At 38.0% G+C, this 25,105-nt stretch overlaps 1 protein-coding gene across 4 annotated transcripts in view; it reads right to left on the reverse strand.

Moving 5' to 3' along the window:
* DTHD1 (death domain containing 1) overlaps positions 1-25,105 on the reverse strand; it is a 94,545-nt gene that overhangs the window by 25,057 nt on the left and 44,383 nt on the right. Inside the window, exon 9 of one of the 4 annotated variants that reach the window (XM_082390498.1) lies at positions 23,696-23,913. The exons of the other annotated variants lie outside the window; for them this stretch is intronic. Coding sequence (XP_082246624.1) covers positions 23,911-23,913 — 3 coding nt within the window. The 3' untranslated portion in view covers positions 23,696-23,910. Of the gene's footprint in view, positions 1-23,695; positions 23,914-25,105 lie in introns of those variants that run through there. 4 annotated transcript variants of the gene reach the window in all.

Below are 25,105 nucleotides of genomic sequence, written 5' to 3' on the forward strand. Positions count from 1 at the left end.
ACAATTAATATTATTAAAATGTCCATGGATTGGAACAATTAATATTATTAAAATGTCCATACAACTCAAAGCAATATACAGATTCAGTGCAATCTCTATCAAAATTCCAATGGCATACTTTACAGAACTGAAACAAATAATACTAAAAACTGTATGGAACCTCAAAAGATTTCAAATAGCCAAAACAATCTTGAAAAAAAAGAGCAAAGCTGGAGGTGTCATGCTCTCTGATTTCAAACTATACTACAAAGCTAATCAAAAGGGTATAGTATGGCCATAAAAACAGACACACAGATAAATGAAACAGAATTGAGAGCCTAGAAATAAACCCACATAAATATGGACAATTAATTTATGACAAAGGAGCAAAGAACATATAATGGTGAAAGGATAGTGTATTCAACAGTGTTGATAAAACTGGACAGCCACATGCAAAAAAAAAGAAAGAAAGAAACTAGACCACTATCTTACATCATACACAAAATTGAACTAAAAATAGATTAAAGACTTGAATGTAAGACCTGAAACCATAATAATTCTAGAGAAAAACATAGGCAGTAACCTCCCTGGCATCATTCTTAGTTATGATTTTGTGGATCTGACACAAAGGCAAAGGAAACAAAAGCAAAAATAAACAAATGGGACTATATAAACTAAAAGACTTCTGTAAAGTGAAGGAAAGCATCATCAAAATGAAAAAGCAACCTACTGAATTGGAGAAGATATTTGCAAATCATATATCTGATAAAGGGTTAATATCTAACATACATTTAAAAAACTCATACAACTCAATAACAAACAAACAAATGATTTAAAAAATGGGCAGAGGGCTTCCCTGGTGGCACAGTGGTTGAGAATCTGCCTGCCAGTGCGGGGGAAACGGGTTCGAGCCCTGGTCTGGGAAGATCCCACATGCCACAGAGCAACTGGGCCCTTGAGCCACAACTACTGAGCCTGCACTTCTGGAGCCTATGCTCCACAACAAGAGAGGCCGCGATAGTGAGACGCCTGCGCACCACGATGAAGAGTGGCCCCCGCTTGCCGCAACTAGAGAAAGCCCTCTCACAGAAACAAAGACCAAACACAGCCAAAAATTAAATATAAAAATAAGTTAAAAAAAAAAAAAAGGCCTAAAGAAGAAATACATGGTGAATATCTTTCTTCTGTTAAAAAAAAAAAAAAAAAAAAATGGGCAGAGAATCTGAACAGACAGTTTTACAAAGAAGACATAGAGATGGCTAACAGGCACATGAAAAGATGTTCAACATTTTTAGGGAAATGCAAATCAAAATGACAATAAGATATTACCTCACACCCGTCAGAATGGCTATTATTGAAAAGAGAAGAAATAACAAATGTTAGAGAGGATACGGAGAAAAGAGAACCCTAATTGTTGTGGGAGTGTAAATTGGTGCAGCCATTATGGAAAATAGTGTGGAGGTTCCTCAGAAAATTAAGAATAGAACTACCATATTTCCACTTCTTGATATTTATCCAAAGAACACAAAAACACGAAATTGAAAAGATAGATGCACCCCTATGTTTATTGCAGCATAGAAACAGCATAAGTGTCTATTGATGGATGAATGGATAAAGAAGATGTGGTATATATGTACACAATGAAATATTACTCAGCCATAAAAAAGGAATGAAATCCTGCCATTTGTGACAACATGGATGGACCTTTAAGGTATTACACTAAGTGAAATAGTTCAGGCAGAGAAAGACAAATACCACATGATTTCATTCATATGTCTAATCTCAAAAAACAAAACAAAGGAACAAATAATATAAACCCAAAACAAACTCATAGATACAGATATCAGAATTGTGGTTTCCAGAGAAGAAGGGGGTTGGAGGGTTAGTGAAATGGGTCAAGGGGGTAAACTGTATGGTGATGGATGGTAACAAGACTTGTAGTGGTGATCACGGTGTAGTGTATACACATGTTGAATTATAATGCTGTACACCTGAAATTTATATAATTTTTTTAAGACTTAAATTAAGAAGTTTTAATGGGAGGAGGTTAAGAATCAACATAAGAACAATGCAAATTTAAGTATATTGATACTGTAGCACTGTAAAATAAGTGCATAGAATTTTTGAGATATTAACTGTGTACTTAATCCTCTCAAAAAATTGAGAAATACCAATTTAAATAGTGCAGCAGATTCTATCATTCCCATCAACAGGCATATGACCTGAATTGAGTCTAGGACAAGAGGTGCACATTGGATTTTTTCTTTTCTTTGTGTAAACAATTTACCCCCCTCAGTCATTCTTTCTTCACTGATGTGTCATAGCACCTTGATGCACTGAGAGTGATTCTAGTGTTTAAGTATATGTATTTTTTCACATATGTGAAAATTCAAGCCACATTCTTTATCTGGTGCCCAACCACAGAAGCAGTGATTGTGGATGCACAGGAAATCTTAGGCTCGTTTACACTTCCAGGCACTGTGCTGGTCTCCCATATAGCCTCGTCATTCAGGGATTTTCAGTGCCCCCTTCCTATTCCTTCCCTTCCCTTTTCTTTCTTTTTTCTTTTTTTTCCCCCCCATGGTATTTTTTTCTGTGCACTATTTTTGCCTTGCATACCACCTTTTAAATTTCACTGGTGCTCAGGGTCAGCTCCAAGCCAAATAGGGAAGCCTCTGTTTGTCCTGGAGTGTCCCCTCCCACAGATTCTGTGTCTACATATGGTTCCTTGGATGCTTTCATTGGCAGGACTGGCTTTAATTTTTCCCTACTTTCCTCTCTTCCCTTCTTCCAATCAAAAAGTGCTATTCTGTTGCATCTTCTCAGGATCTACTATTTGCTAAAGGAAATTTTATTATTCCTCTCAGGTAACCTGCTTTTATGTTAATATTGTATATTTTATTTTGCTTAATGCAGTTTCTAAAATGTCACTTTCAACATGTTACTGCTCAGGAAGATTGTCTGGTAAATCTAAACCTGGCTCTCAAGTTCTCAGTAATACACATATACCTTGTAAAAGGGTGTAGTGGGGCTTATGTGGAAGTTTTTCTTTCACTATAAGTCTTTCAAGGGCATCAGTATAAAAGTATAAATAACTCAGATATGTACAGATATGTCTTATTTATGCTTCAAAGCACAACAGAGATCTCATTGACTTAGAAGTGTTTTTAAAAGATTGGAACCAAAGACAGACACTCACACCTGGAAGTGGTATGTGTCTTGAAGTTTACAGGCCACCGTTTTTTAAGACTCCTTCAATTACTGGCTATTCTTTCCATGCTTGTTAAGTACAACCCTGTTATTGAATTCTTAAAACTAAGCAAACCATTTTTTAACTCAGATCATACATGGACCAGCTTGATCTTTTGTGTGCAACCCAATAAATTGGACTTGGGCACAACCTTTACCTTACCCAACATTATTTTCCATGGCACATCTTAAAGTTTACTTTCGTTGTATCTTTACACCACTCCAAGAACCAGCCATGATCAGTCTTGGCTCTACTTGTTAGACTGCCATTTCTTTGAGGGCTAATAAGGTATCTTGTTCCTATATTAATTCTTCACCATGCTTGACATGGTATTGACATATACACATAGGGTAGTAAAAACTGTTTATATGATACCTTCTCTTGACTTGAGTGATCTCCTCCTTCAAATCCTACCATATTTTCAAAGCCATTGGTCAAATTCCACCTCTTTTATCAACTACTCTAGTCCCTGGTTTCTTATTTGTGAATTTATGCACTGCCACTCAATTTATCTCTTAACTCAATGTTGTCTTGTGTCGTCATCAATGCCATTCATATATCCTTATTCGCATATGCTTGTTTTCCCTCCCCAATTAGACTTTCAGTAACTTTTGTATCCTTTTATTTTCAATCAAATAAATAATTTTATTAACATAATATTTTTTTTCCTCATCATAAAGTTTTGATCTCAAATAACTGTCAGATCTGCTACTCAAATGAACTTATAGCCGGACAATTTATGGAACCCTGAAGACACCTGTTCCCTGTCCAGGTTAGGGTCCATTGCAGATAGTTCTCACTTTCCTTCTCCAGCCCCTCAAGGGCCTTTGCAAATATCTCTTTCATTTTATGCCCAGAATCCCCTGAAATGTATCAGGGTATAACATCAACTTTTACAGAATACCAAGATCTCATCTCCTATTCTAGTTTCCTTGTCAAAAAAGCTGAGTTAGGCTATCCAAACAAACTGGCCAGACAGATTATATCAGATAGTGTGTCACACAAAATTTAAATTTTCAATAAAATACATCTTTCCTTCTTTGGTCTCACACAGAAACTAAAGTCCCCAAATACAGACAATACCATCCTCCACCCCTTCTTCTGATTCATCAATCTTAGCCAAGTCAGCCCCATTCACACTCCCAGTTGGAGTCTGGTCCCCTGTTCAGCTTCTTTAGCAGTTGCTGCATGAAACCATCTTCTAATAATAATGCAGCTCCTTTGGCACCTCCAGAGCTAGAGAACTCCAGCTGTGAGTCTCATGAGCCACACACACAGACCCAACATTCCAGGGAGCTATCTGGTCACACAAGAAAGAGCAAAGTACCTCAAAATTTAGAAATAACCCAAAGCCCAGGAACAAATGTGATTGCAAGATTCCTTACAAGAAGCTTGCAGCTTCTCTTACCACTGCAAGAGCCTTAGGCACTAATTCTCATATGTAAGGGCATTTCCCAAATAAAAGTTACTTCCCCAAACAAAAATTTTTGACAGTTACAACTCATATTGAGGTCATTAACTACAGACCGTAGCAGAACCTTAGTGTAAGTGAGGACAGCGTATAAACAGAGAGAAAAAGAGAAAACAAAAGACTCTCTTGCTTCAGCTTCTTTAGGTTGTCAGCCAATCTCCATTGCTTGACCAGAATCCATTAGCTATAAACGGCTGACTCTCTTTCAAGACAATTGCTTTTCTTTATCCACTGGACTAGGTCAGCCAACAGCTATCTCTGCTATCTTTGCAGTTTCCTTCTCCTTCTCCTCCACCTTCTCACACCTTTTGGTCACTCTGCCCTCAACTCCATCGTCTGGATTCTGAAGATGACTCAGAGTGCTTTTCTCCAAGGCTTCCACCTGGGTTTTTGTTTGGATGAATATATTGTCCATCTCCTACAACTTGCTCCTATTCTGCCTATATGCTCTCCTGTGCACTCCGGTGCAAGACACAATAGTCTCCTGCATCTTGCTGATGACTGGAAACAGGAACTGCTCAAAATATTCCTCAGGCCCCAGCACTTTCACTTTCCCTGGTTCCGCCAGTTCCACGATGTCCAAGAGCTGCATTTCCCCTGCAACTTTAGAATCACAGTGTGGACCTGAGCACAGAGCGGTGAACAAGCAGTTGACCTAGAGGTCAACCAGAGCTCTGAGTGTCATGGCCCCTTTCACCACAACGCTGTGCCTCTATTGAAACAAAGCTCCTTTCCAGGGTGCCACATCAGCAAACATTCATGTCCCTGTAAATGCTCTGCTTGACCAGAAAGGCAGTGTGTCCAGTCAGCCAGTCCCCAAAGGCCAAGCCAGCTCTGGGCCTTCTCACCCCCAACAAGAGTGACTATGTGACCCCAGCCAATCAGATATTTTCTATTTGTCTCATCCTTGTTCTTTTTCTTTATCTTATGAAAGTTTCTTGCCTTCTGCCCCATTTTGTAGTTCTCTGAAAGGAGACTGTCCACTTCATGAAGTCTTAAATAAAGTTTATTTGTATGATGTAAATTGTCTTCTTTAATCATTTTAGCACCTCTTACAGTCATGCCACTGGTAGAACCTATTGTATCATTTTCTGTGTTTTCTTTTATATCAGCACTTCTTTTTACCACAAGGTTACCACACCATACCCTCAATCAATTCCTGATAGCTTCGAGGACTCTCTGTGGACAATTATGAAGATTATTATCACCACAAATTTAAAGTCTGTAGTTTCAGCTGGGCACCAGGGCTGCTCAGCAATATTTTTATGTATCCCTGGAGATTTCTTCCACCATTCCCTACAGAAGACATTGCAACTCTTTACTACTCTTTGTAAGACCTCTACCTGACCCTTGCCTACCACTCCCACCAAGGAGTTTGGTCTTCTACTCACTGAGAAAATAAGGCAGTATTCTCAAAGCTTAGTATTCACAAAAATGAATCTTGAGGAAAAGGCAAAAAAGTAAGCCCACACTTTGATAGAATTGGTCTCAGATAAGGCCACATTTGTAACACAGGTGATTCTGATAGTGAAGTATGGTGGCTCCACTTAGAAAAGCACAATCAAGTAGGAATTACCTCAATTATCAACTTGCATTCCAAAGGTATCCCAGCAAATGCATGGAAGAATGAAAGAAATATCTTTATCCAAGAAGTTATGAAGATTTTCAATATCATGTCAGGACCAAAGTGAAATTCTGATTTCACTTTAGTCCTGATGCTATAGAGATACAATAATAAAAATAATTTCTGATTTATAAATTGCCCCATAGGTGTCATACAGATGACCTAGCTCTGGTGCATTCCTCCTCACGCAGGAACTCCAACTCTGGCAAAGTCCTCTCCAGGTATTTCTGACAGTCCTATGGGCTTTACTCTCTTGGTATCCACATGTTCCACCAGGTACACCACAATGCTCAGCGAGGAAATGCAGCCATCCACACTCTTTTTGTAGGCACAACAGTTTCCCTTCCTGTGTCTATCATGGAGTCTATCATGTGCTCTACCACGTAGTGCACCATGTTGGTTTCTACCCATACCACACTTTTGCTCCCAAGGTACCACATAAGCACAGTTGTTCCACATCAGAGGTCACCACAGGTTTGTTCTGCTGCAACCCCAGCACCGTTCTGCTGGATCCTTCCAGCAGTGATACCATTCTGACCTACTCTATATGGAGCCCATGATCTCTCCTACTTTTCTCCCAAGCAAAGCAATTCTCCATTAGTGGCCACCCTAAGCCCTCTTGGTACATAAGTTGTATGGTAAAGTGTGATAGAATGAAGGAAGTTTTTGTTTTTTTTAAACATAAATTTATTTATTTATTTTTGGCTGCATTGGGTCTTCGTTGCTGCGCACGGGCTTTTCTCTAGTTACCTTGAGCAGGGGCTACTTTTAGTAGCGGTGTGCAGGCTTCTCATTGTGGTGACTTCTCTTGTGGAGCACAGGCTCTAGGCACGTGGGCTTCAGTAGTTGTGGCACGCAGGCTCAGTAGTTGTGACTCACAGGCTCTAGAGTGCAGGCTGAAGTAGTTGTGGCACATGGGCTTAGTTGCTCCGTGGCATGTGGAATCTTCCTGGACCAGGGCTTGAACCCATGTCCCCGGTGTTGGCAGGCGGATTCTTAACCACTGCACCACCAGGGTAGTGGTTTCCCATTTTGCACTTCATAATATATGTGATATCATTGTTTCCCAATGGACAGTGGGAAACAATGATGTCCTTGACACCTAGAGCAATATCTTATCTTTTTTTTTCTTTTACTGAAGTATAGTTGATTTACAATATGGTGTTAATTTCAGGTGTACAGCACATTCAGTTATATATATATATATATATATATATATAGAGAGAGAGAGAGAGAGAGAGAGAGAGAGAGAGAAGAGTTCCCTGTGCTATACAGTAGGTCCTTGTTGTTAATATATTTTATATACAGTAATGTGTATATGTTAATCCCAACCTCCTAATTTATCCCTCCCCCCACCTTTCCCTTTGGTAACTATAAGTTTGTTTTTTATGTCTGTGGGTCTATTTCTGTTTTATAAAATAAGTTCATTTGTATTTTTTTTTTAATTCCACATATAAGCGATATCATATGATATTTGTCTTTCTCTGTCTGGCTTACTTCACTTAGTATGAAAATCTCTAGGGCCATTCATGTTGCTGCAAATGGTATTATTTCATTCTTTTTTATGGCTAAGTTATATTCCATTTGGGCATATATTTGTAGAAAATTATAATTCAAAAAGATACATGCACCCCAATGTTCATTGCAGCACTATTTACAATAGCCAAGACATGCAAGCAACCTAAATGTCCATCGACAGATGAATGGCAATATCCTATTTTAAATTGTAACTTGGGTGGTCACTAATTTCAGGGGCACCTACAAGAATATACTATTGTTATTTGATGGATATAGAAATAACAAGTGGTAGAATTTTCTTCTTTAATTTCTACCTGCCTACTGGCTCTTGGAGTCTCTACTGAAGAACCAGTTTTTGTATAAGGTAACATGCTAAGAACTTTCTGATACTTGAAGCACCACCTAACATGGGTGCTTCACAACCTTACAGCTAAAATGTCAGTGTAACACATCCAAGAAAAAAAAATGTGATGCTGGCATTAGCATTTTTATCATTTGCCCTGAGGCACTTATCCATGGCGAGATTTTCACAGGTGATTACTATAATATCGTGTGGCAACAACTCCTCCATCCAGCCTTAACCCCCATACTCCTCCCACCTCCACGCACTTATTGTAGATTTTTCTGATAAACAGGTCATTTATTTTGTAGTTATAAGATATAGAAGTGAGAGTGGTATGAATAATAAACCAAGGGAATGTACGTAATTAGTATATTTCCATGTATCTTTACCACAGATTTTACCAGAAGACTTTACAATACCATAGCCAACCAAGTACCAGTTTTCACTGCTTACTCTGCTCTGTATTTATTTCATATAGTGGCCTCTTCAACTAAGTAATAGTTGACATTTGCTTAACTTGAGTTCATTTATTGAATCATAATAATAAACTGTAGAGTCTCAAATTTACAATGTATGACTCCTATAAGATTCTTAGTGGTTTTACATTGTAAATACATTAGAATATTGATCAAAGAAGTCATCTGATACAAAAGATTAATGTCAGCATAAAAACTCTGTGCTTCAGTTATGGGTCCAACATAATACAAATCAAATAAGAGCTTGTATCAGTGTTGGGTGAGGACATACTGACATGAAGAAGTGGGCTAGACTTTCGGTTTCCAGTCTAACATGTGAGAGGTTAGAAGTTGCCACTCTGTCCTAAAAAGTAAAAAAGCAGAACAAACTGAAAAATCAACAACTCTTTAAATTTGTCAGAGAAGTAAGGTCACAGGGCAAACCTCTGTGCCAAATTCGAAGAGACTGACAGGCAGCTACAGAGAATCCCAACTTAAGAGACCCACGAGCACAAACCACCGTGGGAACTAGGGCCAGGGTAAGGAAACCTGAACCAAAACTGATAAATTGCTAGAGGCTCAGTATGGACAAGTCCAAGAGCTGTAAACTCCAGGGGGACCCCGTCATGGGCGGGGGGAGTTTCCACACTTTTGTGAATTTTACCTCCAGGAGCTCCATCGGGTTCTCATAGTGAACACCTGAGAAAAGTCCCGTTGTGCTTCCTGCAGGGAGAGGGGAGAGGAAGCATTCTGAAATATCCCCGAACACTCAGTTCTTCTGAACCAGGCCTGCCCTCTGAAGAAACTATTTAACCAAAGCCTAATCTTTTGGTGGTTTATCAGAGCCTAACTGACCTGGGGAAGGGAAATACCCAACTTCAGGCCCCTCTAGTCATCCTGTCCCGCCAAAGCTGGGGGTGGGGAGGAGGCTGAGACTGAGAATCGGGGAGACTGAAGTTCACAGGCTCACTGAAGACTGAGACCTCGTCACAGGCCTATAGAACACTTCCCCTCCCTCACACTTACCACCACATCACAGAAGGGCTATTTACAGCAGTTCCTTTTACCCAGTACATCACATTCAGCTATCAAGAAAAACAATTACAAGACATACCAAATGGCAAAAAACACAGTTTGAAGAGACAGAGCAAGTATCAAAACCAGTCTCAGATATAGCAGGGATGTTAGAATTATCAGATAAGAATTTTTAAAAACTATCATTAATATGCTAAGGGCCCTAGTGGAAAAAGTGGACAGCATACAAGAACAGATGTGCAATGTAAGCAGAGAGATGGAAATTCTAAGAAAGAACCAAAGAGATATACTAGAGATCAAAAACACTGTAAGAGACATGAAGACTGTCTTTAAAAGGATTATTAGTACATGTACATAGCTGAGGAAAGAATTTGAGCTTGAGGATATCCCAATAGAAACCCCAAAACTGAAAAGCAAAGAGAAAAACACAACATCCAAAAACTGTGAAACAACTATGAAAACATATGGATAATAGGAATTCCAGAAGAAGAAAAAGAGAAAGAAACAGAAGTATTTGAAACAATAATGAGTGAGGGTTTCCCCCAAATTAATGTCAGACAGCAAACCACAGAGCCAGGAAGCTCAGAGAATACCAGGCAGGGTAGATGCCAACAAATGAGCTAAATGTGTAACTGTACTATTTCATTCCAAACCCTTAACAGTAGTCTGAAGAATTGTCATCCCCATTTCACAGATGTAACTTCTCCAAGGTAACATGGAACTAATCTTGAAATCCAGGTCTGTCTAAAGCCCTGACTTAAATCATAAATATTATTGCCTACAGATAATGATATCAGCTGCTATTTTAACTACTTACCATGTACCAGTAATTATTCTAATAACTGAAAATATGTAATCTTGGCAGAGTCTAGTACATCTATAACCTTGTGAGGTAGTTGTTATACTTACTTTACAACTGAGAAAACTGAAGTTTATTTTTTTAAATTGAAGTATAGCTGATTTACAATGTTGTGTTAATTTCTGCTGTACAGCCAAGTGACTCAGTTATACATACATATATATATATATATATATTCTTTTTTCATATTTTTTTCCATTATGGTTTATCATAGAATGTTGAATATAGTTCCCTGTGCTATATAGTAGGATCTTGTTGTTTATCCATTCTGTATATACCAGTTTGCACCTGCTAATCCCAAACTCCCAATCCAACCCTCTCCCAACCCCATCCCCCTTGGCAACCACTGGTCTGTTCTCTCTGTCTATAAGTCTGGTTCTGTTTTGTAGACAGGTTCATTTGTGTCATATTTTGGGTTCCACATATAAGTGATATCATATGGTATTTGCCTTTCTCTTTCTGAGTTACTTCACTTAGTATGATCACCTTTAGTTGCATCCATGTTGCTGCAAATGACATTATTTCAATCTTTTTTATGGCTGAGTAGTATTCCATTGTAGACATGTACCACATCTACTTTATCCATTCATCTGTCGATGAACATTTAGATTGTTTCCATGTCTTTGCTATCGTGAATAGTGCTGCTATGAACAAAAGAGTGCATGTATCTTTTTGAATTATAGTTTTGTCTGGGTGTATGCCCAGGAATGGGATTGCTGGATCATATGGTAACTCTATTTTTAGTTTTCTGAGGAACCTCCATACTGTTTTTCATAGTGGCTGCACCAACTTACATTCCCACCAACAGTGTAGGAAGATTCCCTAGAAAACTGAAGTTTAGAGAGATAAAATAGTTTGACTAAAAACATACACACTAAGTGGCAGATGTAATATTTAAGCTAACATTTATAAGACTATGGATCCTTTATTTATAACCTATAAGTTAAAACATATATAAAGTGAAGGATGTGAGGTAAGCCTTTCCCTAGGCCATTCTAGTACCTCTTGCATTATGCTCACCATTCATAAATATCATCATCACTGCTCTGGACTTAGAAGCAGTATTAGATGGAGGGAAAGAGCTCAACTCCTAATCATATTACCTTTAACCTTGTGATTTTATAGGTTTGTGCCTTGCTTGCCTCATTCATAAAATGGCCATGATAATAGTATCTGCTTCATAGTGCCATTAAAGGAAACCTTTAGCCATATCATGTAACTTAGAGCAGGGCACCATGTGTAATAAGTACTCAAAATAATAGCTGCTATTACTTAACATTTTTCTTTAGAATTACTTTTTTACCTACATAACTACATTTTTAAAAGAAACTATATTTCAGTCATAGGCAGAAATACTATATAACATGTATAAACACACGGAAACCTTAAAAACACAGTTAAAGCAAAACTCTATTATTATATTCTCTTGCCAGTCAAGATCTCTGAGCCTGAGAGTTGTTCCCTGTTTGTTAACAGGGAAGTTTTGCAAGTGTTAGAGAGAGATAAAAACATGCAAAAACCAATCTGAGATCTACTCAGAGGATCATGGATTAAAAAGGATTAAAAATAAAATAACTGCCTCACTATGTGAATCCATTTTATTCAAAGCTGGTATGTTATTGTCCTAAAAAAAAAAGAAGGACTTACAATTCCAAAATTTAGGAAAAACATGACTGAGCATTGACTTTTATTTGCCAGGAATCATATCTTTTACTATCTTTTACTGTAAACATGCATGGAAAGTATTTGTGTTCTTTTAAAACCATAGAGAACATTTTGAGGGCATCTGCGTGATAGATCATCAAAAAAAGCAAGGAATGTGAACTCATAACCTAAGCCAGAGAAAGCTGGAGCCTTCATCATGTTAAAGGGATGCCCATTATCTCTGTCCTGAAAATGAAGAGCTATGAGCTGATGTCACTATGTGGAAAGAACAGAGGAACTTATTGGGCTGTTTAGAAGTGACTATGCATTTAAAACCAAGATGATGGAGAAAGTCTGCTTCTGCCTCAAGAGCTAAAATTTCCGATAACAAAGGAAGCCACCATCTGAGGCTCTGGTTGCTCTATTAGCTTCAGCAAAGTGTACAAGCACTCTGGCTCTCTGGAAGATCTAGATTTGTCAAACACACTGAAGGGGGACAAATGATATGTGAGGCCATATGACACAGTGACAAAAGTGGCAGACATAAGGAAACAAAAGACCCGGCTTGTACAAGGCATGGGGGAAGTGGAAAAGCATGAGAGAAGAATGACTTTGAATACTGGGTCCTCACACAGTCTCTGTCCCTGTGAGGTTATACAAGTTGAGGCAAACCATCTAAATGCTCTTGCTAAAGTCTCAGACTGGTGAAACAAAGATGATGGTTCCTACCTCTGAAGTATGCTATGAGGCTAGATTAAGATGATGTCTATAAAGGACGTCACCTACACTGAGAATTCAACAAGGGGTGGAGGAGACCCACAAACCAAATGCAATGTATGGACAATTTTTAGATGTTGTTTTTGAACAAACCAACTATAAAAAGAGAAAAGTAAATCAGTAGGTGAATATAGGGCTGGGTAGTAGATGCTATTAAATAATAACTACTAATTTTATTGGGTTTTGCAATGGTTTTGTGGTTATTTGTTTGTTTTAAAAGTCCTTACCTTTTAAAGAAACTTATAGAATTATTTACAAATAAAGTTATAGAATAGCTGTGATTTGCTTTAAAATACTCAAACAAACAAAAAACCCTATTAGATGAAATAAGAATGGCAGAAAAATGATGAGTGATGGGTCCACATAGGTTCATTGTATAGTTCCTCTATTTTTGTGTGCCTCTGAAAATTTACACACACATACACACCTTTTAAAATAAATATATAGAGATTAAAAGACACCAGCATCAGTTAATAAATATCCTGTTATTGTTTTCATCACAGACATTATTTTAACTACACATTCAGTGTAGACTTCCTGTAAGTTTGGTCCACACAATAAAAGGAAGGACTTCTACATAGAAAGATCTAAAGACCAGAATAAGTCCACGGAGAATCAAGACTACTGTGGAAAAAAAGTAAAAACTGAGTTTAGAGCAAGAAGAACTGACCCAGAGTGGTCTCACTTGGAGATAAATCTAGGAATTAAGATTTTTGGAAATGAAATCACACTGTTACCAATCCCAGAAGAAACGTCCATCCATATCTTTCTTTAGCTCAGATCTTTCTTAGTTTTAAAACTGTACAACTTTTACTGCAGCCAAACTTACATTTTGTTTCTTCATTATTTTTTCAATTGCTCCTTAGAAAATGACTCTTTTTAAGGCTTCAATTTGATTATGACTTTGTCAAGAGGAAGGGATTAAATATCTCTCAGCCTTTGAAGGAGTCAGTCACAAAAGAAGACAGCTTTAGGAAACCCTGGAAACCAGATAGACTAATTCAAGACACCCCAAATGATCTAAAGAGCTGGCAGAGATAGAAGGAAGGGGCCCTAGGGATGGCTGCAGGTATAAAGTAAGCAAGGTCTGGATAATTCAGGAAATATATGTGCAATACACATGGAACCAGTAAAGGAAAGTTGTCAAAAGCAGTCTGGAATAGATAAACCTAATTTCTAAATTAATGTCTCCAGATTCATTTTTTTATCTACGAAAGGGTGAAGCAGTAGACATACCACGTGGGGTTGCAGTGAAGATTAAATGACATAATGCATATAGAATATTTCAAACACGCCTGGCACTTACCAAGCACTCTGTCAGTGTTAACTATGGTGAATATGGTTAAAATTTTGCTCACTATTCCAAGCAGTTCTGGCCAAAGCAGATGCTTTTGATGCATAAATGCAGCTATGTGGGAGACCATATTGATTTTAAAAGCAATTCAACAAATCAAAGATACACAGCACTATTAGAACTTGCATAAGCTTCTACCTTCTCTCTTTGTTTCACTTATTAATTATAATCCCAACAAGTTTTTGTCAGTCATGAAGACCTGTCAAGTTTCCTGCTCAACTCTGAGCAAAATTCTTTCTAGAATATTCCAACAGATTTTTTTTAATTTCCGGATTTTTTTTTTTGCTTCTAGATAGGAATAGCCTTTCTGACAGAAAGGGTGATGTGAATGTGCCAGGAAAGGCCTGGATAGCTTCAAACATCTTCCTCCCATACCTGGCCAGAGTGTGTGAAATCCCCACATTAGTCATTCCTTTGTAGGCATGAAAAGCTACTCCTAAATGTAACTGTTAGCTGGGAAAGGAAACACGTAAAGCTTTTGTCAGCTATTAAGACTCCACTTTTAATTGTTTTATCAATTTCCCCAGCATGCATTCATTTATTCTTTAATAGTTCAACAAAACATTATTGAATGTGTACTAGAGATGGGATTACAAAATTGAATGAGCTATGCTTCCAGCCCTGAGGAACTCTATCACAAAAGAAGACACTGGGTATGGTGGTTGGGAGTGCCACCATTGGAATCAGACAAACTTGGGTTCAAACAGTAGCTTTGCCATTCTCTACTTATTTCCTCTGTAGCAAACCTCTCTGTACCTCAGTTTCTTCAACCACTGACCTTTTTAGTAAATGGCTTAATAGGTGTAAATGCTTTATCAAGTTACTATCAGGGAATAACAATAAATATTAGTTATTATTATCATTACTTTTCTTATTACATGAATTAAAATTATAACAGACCATAAGTTAGTACATATTCAAAGTGCTTTGGTTGCAGATACAGTGTAGTACCTTATTCTGCCTGGGAAATTTAAGGGCTTCTTCTAAAGAGATGATAATAGAGCTAAGTGTGGAGGCAGTGCTGTCACAAGGGCAGCTGTGGGAAGAGCCACGAGGCAATTAAGACCACAATATGTAAAAGAAATGAGACCTTAAGTGGAACTAGAGCAAAAGATGTTAGTTGGGTAAATGTAATATGAAGGGTTTGTAAGGGTAAGTTGTGGGGCTTTGTGAAGGGCCTTATAGGCCAGGGTAAGTGGCTCGGACTTTGATCAAGAGATAGAAAATGCCAATTGAGAAGTTTTAGGAGAAGAGTGAAAATCATATTTGTTTTTGAGAAAAACGACTCTATCACTTGTATAGCCTAGAGTAGAAAAGGGGACTGGTGATAGGCCTTCAAGGAGCAAGTTGCAATCATCTACTGGCTGGGACAACATTAGGGGGAATAGAGATGAAATGCAAGTTTGAACACACTCCCAAACTAAAGTCAGTGAAACACGAAGTTGTATCATAGGAAAGCAGCACAAACCAGTGTCCTGGGAGCCACCCTAGGAAGCACCCACTCCACAACTTCCTCCATCTCCCAGTGCCCTCTATGTACCAACCCCCATATGTGTTTACTCTATCGCCAAATCCATTTGATCCCAAGTCCTAAATCTCTCTCCAATTCTGCTCTCTACTTGCCATCCTTACTGCTATGGTCTGAACATCAGGCCATCACCACCTCTTCCAAGGACTACCTCATTAGCCCTTTATTTCACTGTTGCTAAGCTTATCACTTTCTAATTTATCCTTATAGGCTGTCACAATGATATGCTAACAAAATTTGATCATGTCACCCTCCTGGTTAAAATTTTCCAGTCACTTGCCTCTACCTATAGGACAAAAGATGAGCTCAATGAAAACTAACTAGATACCTACTTCTTCATCCTCAGTTATGGCCAGAGTCATTCCAAGAATACCAGTGGCTGAGAGATTTTGTTGTTCACTCATATGCTAAGGATCTCTGGTTTGAATCTCTTCTTTGCACATGATCTCTATATCATGAAATCAATCACATTCTTTTGACAAATTTTGACAAAAGGATCCCTCTATAACAATTTCACAGAGACATTTGGATGACCTAAATAAGACTTTCAAGGCCCTCCATAATCTTTACCCAACTTATTTCCAATATGATTTTTCCAAATCTTTCACTCAAGCCACATAGGTCTATTCATTGTCCTTTCTTGAAAGACACCTGGTGCTTTGCTACTTCTAAGTTTCAGCTCATGGCATCCCTCTTATGTGGAACCCACTGCCTCTTTCTCTCTTCCTCTCCAGAACGTAAATATTCTCTACATCTGTCTTGCTCTGTGAAGTGTCCCCAAGTCACCTCAGCCCACCGGAACCACTCCCTTTTCTGAAGTGTCCTAGTATTTACCATCTCGGCCACTTATTTGCAATTTATCATCAGTTCCTCTCTTGTGATATTACTGTATTGTTGTATTCAATTATTTATCTCTTGCATTGTTTTATAACTTTTAAAATGTGTATGCTTTATTTCCTGCACCAGAGTGTAATTTCCTTGAAAGCTAGGACTTTGACATGTATTACTTTATATATATATATATATATATATGTATATATATATATATATTTTATATATAAAAGTGCCTCCTCCTTTTTAGGAGGGCCTAAAAAGAAGTAATACATGAGTAATATGTATATAGTAGGCACTTAATTAGTAATTAACAATTAATTAGTAATTGTTAATTGACATGGCTGATATAGCTACAGGAGAAAAAAGATTTGTAGTTCATGAACTAGAAAATTGTTTGAATTAATGAACATCATTTTTTACTTATTAAATGTTACAATTTTAACAGAATATATCCAAATACATCAATTACCTATTTTTGTTACATTTTCCCAGACAGGAAAGAATGTATGTGCTTCCTTTATAAAAGAATTAGTGAAAGTCATATGACAAAACAGTGCACAGTTCTTAGTTTAGTTATACTGCCCACTGAGCAGAGAAAACCTTCCCTTTTACGGACAGAGGGTTAAGGAGGAAAGAGGCGGAGGAGGCACAGAGATGGAGAAAGGGGAAGAGGGAGGGAAAGAGATGGGGAAAGAAGGGGAGAAGAGGGGAGAAGGACAAGGAAAGGGAGGGGGAAGCAGAAGAGGAAGGAGAAGGAAAAGAGAAGGGAAAGGTTCTCTTCTGATTAAATCGGTGGGCAAAGCACTTTCCAAAAAAGAATGCAGTATCCTGTTGCTGACTAAACCAGTTTTGCTCATTTTCTTCCTTTCACATGTCATGTACAATATAAAGTCTATTTTTCACTGACATGGTCAAAACTGTGTCTTTGAGGATCATTCTGATGGCTTAGAGGAAGTTTAGACTGCAGGTAGGAAGGGCATGTCTAGGCAGTGCCAAGGGGCGCCAACATTGAAACACTGGGGAGAGTGAGGAGGCTTTTAAAACTTGCACGGGTTAAGGAAATTGACATGATAGCTCTACGTACCAAGATTCTAGTGACTTTCTTCTATAATTGGTAGGGGGTGGAGTATGAAGCAACATAGTATTGTAATTAACTCTTGTACAGAAAGCATGAAACTAAGTTATCAAAAATCCATTCCCCCCAACACACACAACCCTGATTTCTCTTACAGGTTTTTTAAGATCCATGCTTTTTCTAATCTGCTTTCTTAATAGTTACCAATAGCGTTAAAAGTTCCATTTCATTGTTGAACCTTAATATAATTTTGTAAACTATTACAACTAAAAAGCCTGGGTAGAATTGAAGTGCCTGTGAGTGTAAAAATTTTCAGTAGTTGGAAACTTCTCATTTATTTAATCAAGATTGTTCTCTAGTAGTTCATATCGTTAGGGAAAAAAAAAGTCAGATAGAAAAGAAAGTCAAGGGACTTCCCTGGAGGTCCAGTGGTTAAGGTTAAGACTCCACGCTTCCACTGCAGGGGGAGTGGGTTTAATCCCTGGTTGGGGAGCTAAGATCCCACTTGCTGCTCAGTGCGGCCAAAAAGAAAAAAGAAAAGAAAGTCAACACTGGCAGGGCAGCGAGATGGCAATGGAAGTCCAAACTGGTAAGAAAGTGGTGATTCTGAAGAACTGAATGTCTCCTCAGCCTCTGCATGCTTCCTCCCTTTGACACAGCAAGTTATTTAATGTGGTGAGAAAGTAAGTGTTGAAGCAGTATCATTATTTACTAGAAATCACATGTCAGGAGTTCAGTTTAAAAAAAAAAAGAGGAAGTTCAGGCTAAGCAAAGCCTGGGTCAACGGCTGGCTTACGTAAATGTGAAGGTTATGTATGACTGGGATGCTGCAGCCTCAAACAGAGGCCACAGAAGCGGCCACCTGGAGCCCTTCTCTCCTTCAAAGCAAAGCCTCTGAGCAGACAGGAAGAGTCAGCACCCAAAGGCAGCCACAACGCAAACTGGTGCAAATAACGGAACAGCACAGACAGTCACCTATGTGACTTGATTTCAGAAGCACACACGCATGCCGCTTCCTGCCACCTAAAAAAATCTTTGACAGTTCTCTGAAACTTGCCTTGTTTCTGCCAAAGCACAAATAGACATAATGTGAACTGAACTGACTTGAATATTCTGTAAAATGAGGAAGTTTGAAGCATCACTTAGGAAAAATTTAGAGATAAATCATCCTTCTTTTCAGCCATACATTTTCACATATATTGACTCTGATCGTTTTCAGAAGATCATATTGAAACGTCAACTATCACCAGGACCCTCTTTGTCTCTCAAACCTCATCCCTTTTCTCTGTCCCTCATGTGTGCATTCACCATGATAGTCTTCCTTCGAGCCCTTGATGAGAAGCTCATGCCCATTGCAGTCTGGGTGCTTACCATTTGCCTCCCTGGGTGCTCTCCTGGCCGCACGAGTGCACAGGCCTCTTGTCACTGTAACTCCTCAGCCCAGAAGACACCTCCACAGTGAAGCCCTTACTGGCCATCCCGTCTGTAAGTGTCCACTGCCAATTCTGTCTATCCTCTGATGCTGATTTACTTTTCTTCTTGATGCTTCTTATGTTCCTCTTTAAACTTTTGGTATTTAACATGCAAGCTCTATTTATGAATTCACCCAGTTAACAAACATTTGTTGAGCACCTAACGTATGCTAGACATTATTCTAGGTCCTTGTGATTCATCGGTGAACGAAACAGATAAAGGTCCCTGCCCTCAAGGAACTTATGTCCTGGTTGTGGAGTGGAGGTGCTCCTATGATAAACATAATAAATGAGGAAATACATGTTCAAAGATAAAAATGCTTTAGAGGAAAAAAAAAAATCAGAGCAATTTAAGGAGGATCAGGAGTGTCAGGTTGTGTGTGTTGGAGCTGATTGCAATAAGAAATAGAATCAAGGTGGGCCTCAGAGAGAGGATGAAATTTGATCAAACTGAAGGAGATGAAGGTGTTAGCCATGCAGGTATCTGAAACCAAGACATTGCAGGGTTTGGGGCAGAGGCAGGAGTTGGCTGATGGTTTAAAGGCTCACTCTGCCCTCTGAGCTGAGAGTAGTCTGTAGAGGGGCACGGGAAGAATGAGACCATATACATAGGAACACCACTGTATGCCTGGCCCATGAAGACAAGAAGTGTTTGTTGAATGAATTAATATATGAATGAATGGAATATGGAGGCTGAAGAATAAGAGATCCTCACAAGCATGAAGTAATGGACGATATGTTCACATCTTTGGGAAACAAACGTAGTACATTAAGGTCACATCTTATAATTATTTGTATGTGAATACGTGTGTGTTTATATCTATATACATATATATGAATATTTACTGCTTGCCTTCTCTGTGGAAAACACTTTGAGTTTTGACAGATGCCTTCACCTAATTTATGCCACGTCCATAAATGTATGCATAATGTAGTTTTCATTAATGCTAAGCTCCATATAATGTGACTACTTCCATTTCCTGAAAAATAGCACATTCTAATACTGCCTAGCTGAGATGCCTTTTTTTTTAATTCTGAACTTTATGGAAGAAGTTTGTTCTCATAAAAACAGAGGTCATGGTTTCAATTCCCACTTAGATATGTTAGCTTTAAATGAGGAAAGAAATTTCTCCAGCCACAGATTCTTTCTCAATGCCAAAAAGTTACTTGTGAAAACTCAGTTTAGGCATGAGAAAGGGCCAAAAGAGTGAATCCGGAAAGCCCTATACAAACCAATTTGGAGAAAAAAAAAAAAACAGGTGGCATACTGGCTGTAGATAAATATATGAAAGGCAGCAGACATTTAAAATGTAATGTTTTTTAAAAGTGCCAATATAGTTTCGAGATGATAAATTTCAAGGTTGGACAATTTTAAGGTTTGAAAAATTGTCTCATTTATCTAATAATTTACAAATAATTATCAAATGTGTACTATGCCCGGCACCGACAATACAAATTGAGCACGACAGTGGATGTGTTTGTATGGTTGATTGCACTCATTCCCAACCAAGGTAACATCACTCTCAAGGAGAGAAAATTTGCTCTTGGGCAAGACAAAAAAGCCTAAACTTTTAACGTATGAAACATAGATATACATACAATGCATAAACAGACATACAGTCTAAAGATCCATTAGGAAGGCAAAAACAAACAAAAAAAGGTTGAGAAACACTTGTCTATTGGAAAGCTAGGGATTATGATAAAATAAGATAACTGCAGTGATAGGAAAAGTATAGAAGGTTGTGGAAACACACACCAGGAACACCTAACTTGGTATGAAGGGGAGGTCAGGAAAGGCTTCCAGGGAGAAGTCACACTTCAGCAGAGCTGTATGGGATGACCAGTGGGGACTGCTCAGGCAAGCAGGTGGAGGGTGTTGTTCTAGAATCAAAGCAGAGGAAGAGCTCATGCACAAGATATGGACAATCACTAGCACAGACTTTCCTTGAGGAAACTCTATATAAACCCCTTAATTATATAGCTTGGCTAAGTTGGCTAATTAACTCACAATGTCAGATAGGCCATAGAGAAAACACTACAAACTGAAAGTTGAATTTGGGTCACATTTTGTACCTCAAGTGTGTCCTCTCTCACATAGGAGTCTTTCTTTCCATTGTCCACCATCATCACAGTGAGACTTTCACCACTTCCTACCAGAGAATTCCAACAGCCCCCCTTACTTGTCTCCCTCTGCTCACCCCATACATCAGAACAACATAGTGATCTTAGGAAGTAAAGTGCTAAATCAAGCTACCAAGAGATCACCCCTGATGTATCCTTTCTCTGCTCCCAAATCTTCATGTTGATCCAAATCAGCTCCTTGGCCTGACAGCTAAGTGTTTGAATAGCCAGGCTCTAAATGACTGACGTGAGAGAACTCAAGTATTCCTTTAAGTCAACAGTTCCTAAACTTGTAGAATCTAATGAACTCTATAGACCTCCCCGCATTCATCCAGTCACAAATATTTAGAGTGCCTACAATATGCCCAACACTGTTCTAATTACTGACACTAGAGCTGGAATAGGGTAGACAAGGTCCTTAGCTCATGGGACTTGCTCTCTCAAGGAGGAAAGTCAAGTAGAAATTAAATAAACAAATAAATAAATCTAATAATTTCAATTGATGGTAAGCATTATGAAGTAAGTTTTAAAAGGGTCAGGAGCTAAAGAGTGACTTGAGATAAGGAGATGGAGGAATAAGGATAAGGAGGTGATAGTTGAGCTGAGACCTGACTAATAAGAACCAGTTTCATGACTATCTGAGGGAAGAGACCCCCAAACATAGGGAACAGCAAGGGCAAAGGCCCTAAGATGGAAATGAAAACTCACAGAGGAAAAACCAATAGTGGGTGTACACTGCTCTAGCTATACCATTCTTAAAATATAATTTTCAGTATCAGTGGTTTACTAGACTATGCTACCCTACACATGCCTCCCAAGAACTCCAGGATCTCCCCAAAACCAGCAAGTAAAGGGTTAATGACTCTAGGACCCTGCTCAAATGGCTACTTTCAATGCGAATGACGAGAACCCATGTCCTATCATTTGTGAAATAATTTTAATATCACCTCTACACTAAAGCATGGTATACGTGAAATTGTCATACAACTTCCTGGGAGAACCCGAATGTCCTGAAATCCATCCTGTATCCTTGACTAAGAATCCTAGTGTTATCTGCTAAAGAGGAAATAGCACACAGTGGTTGCCTATGTGTGAAGCAGATTTTCTGGGTATGAATCTCACTTCTGACGCTTACTTAGTTACGGGTCCATGGGCAAGTTGCCTAAAATTTCAATGCCTCAGTTTCCTATAAAATGAGAACAGTGATAATGCTTCATATGATTTTTGTGAGGATTTAATGATACAGTGCATGGAAAGCATTTGAAAGATGTTTGGCACATTGGAAATTATTTTAATGGTGGTTATACGAATTCTGAATTCCTGCCTACCATCCCCGGTCAAATTCATTCCATTTCCTCAGCCTAACATACTTTTTTCTTCATTCCCAATGGCCAAATTTCTGCAAACTTACAAAGCTCAGATAAAATGCCACAACCACCATGAAACTTCTATTGATTTTAGCTTCCAGAAAAACAATTTCCCTCCTCTGAATAACTATTCGTACACTGTTTATACCATTAGTCTAATTATTCACAATCTTACAAGGTGATTTTGTATACATGTTTTGCATACTCTGTTAGATTGTAAACAATTTTGAGCAATGATATCCTATAGAAATATAGTTTGAAACACACAATTTCAACTATTCTAGTTAGCCACATAAAAACTTTTTAAGCATATGAGATTAATTTTAATAATATATTTTTGTTTAACTCCATAACCAAAATATTATAACTTACTATGAAATCATTATGAGCAAAATAACAAAATATTTTCTATCTTTTTGTACTAACTCTTTGAAATCCAATGTGTATTTGACACTTATGGTACATCTAAATTTGGACTAGCCATATTTCAAGTGCTCCATAGACACATGTGGATAGTGGCTGCATCCAGGACAAATAGCTTTAGGGCATGTATTATCCTATATAGCTCTGTATTTATCAGAATGCCTAGCATAGCACATTTCCTATTTCAGAAGTTCAATTAATATTTATCAAGGGCTTCCCTGGTGCCACAGTGGTTGAGAATCTGCCTGCTAATGCAGGGGACATGGGTTCGAGCCCTGGTCTGGGAAGATCCCACATGCCGCGGAGCAACTAGGCCCGTGAGCCACAGCTACTGAGCCTGCGCGTCTGGAGCCTGTGCTCCGCAACAAGAGAGGCCGCGATAGTGAGAGGCCCGCGCACCGCGATGAAGAGTGGCCCCCGCTTGCCGCAACTAGAGAAAGTCCTTGCACAGAAACGAAGACCCAACACAGCAAAAATAAATAAATAAATATATAAATAAATAAATTTTTTTTAAAAAGTCAAATTAAAAATGAGAATGGCTACAACCAAATTCTTTAAAAAAAAATTGTCAAATTAATGGCTTACTTTACTAATTTATTCAAAATCAGTACAAGATCTAATCCCATAGAAAACATGTCTCTGCTATTCATAACACAAGTAAAACCATGTAAAACTACTTCTGGCTTTCTTTAAATGATAAAAAGTTTGTTCTTCCTCTGGAGTGATAAATATTTCAGTTATATTTCTCATTAGAATGTAGTTTAGAAGTACAAGTCCTGGATCACTGAAAGAAATAGTACATACAACAATAAAATTATTTACTTTTTGTTTCACGTGTTGAGAGAATTCATTCCTACACTCCTGATAAGAATAAGAATTTTAGAAAAAAGTAATTAACTCTTTTTAAAAATTGAGGTAAAATTGGTATGTTATCAATACATTATATACGATTCAGGTGTACATTACAATTTGATATCTGTATACACTACAAAGTGAACAACACCAAAAATCTAGTTACCAATCATCACCATACAACTGACATCTTTAACCATTTTGTCCCCCAAACGCCCCTCCTCTCTGGTTGGTAATCACCAATCTGTTATCTGTATCTACGAGTTTGTTTTTGTTTTGGTTTGTTTGATCACTTTTTTGTATTTTAGATTCCACAGATGAGTGAAATCACATGGTATTTATCTTTCTCTGTCTGACTTATTTCACTTAGCATTGTACCGTAAAAGTCCAGCCATGTTATTGCACATCGCAAGATTTCATTCTTTCTATTGCTGAGTAGTATGCCATTGTGTATATATACCACATCTTCCTTATCCATTCATCCATCAATGGACACTTAGGTTGTTTCCATAGCTTGGCTATTGTAAATAATACTGCAATGAAGATAGGGTGCATATATCTTTTCAAATTAGTATTTTTGTATTCTTTGGATAAATACCCAGAAGAGGAAGAGCTGAATCATATGGTAGTTGTATTTTTAATTTTTGAAGAATCTTCATACTGTTTTTCATAGTTGCTGGACCGATTTACATTCCCACCAATTTACATTCCCACCAACCCCAAAGTGTATAAGGGTTCCCTTTTCTCCATATCCTCTCCAATACTTGCTATTTCTTGTCTTTTTGATAATAGCTATTCTATACAAGAGGTTTGAGATGATATTTCATTTTGGTGCTGATTCTCATTTCCCTAATAACTAGTGATGTTGAATATCTTTTCATATGCCTATCAACCATCTGTATGTCTTCTTTGGAAAAGTGTCTATCTGGTTTCTCTGCCCACTGTCTAATTGAGTTGCTTCTGTTTTTGTTGTCATATTATATGCATTCTTTATATATTTTGGATATTAACCCCTTCTCAGATATAGGATTTGTAAATATTTTTTCTCATTCAGTAGGTTCAACTTTTATTTGGATGATGATTTCATTCACTATGAAGAAGCATTTTACTTTGATGTAGTTGAA

Source organism: Balaenoptera borealis (genome assembly GCF_965194805.1).
Source record: "Balaenoptera borealis genome assembly, chromosome: 4".
Taxonomy (NCBI): Eukaryota; Metazoa; Chordata; class Mammalia; order Artiodactyla; family Balaenopteridae; genus Balaenoptera; species Balaenoptera borealis.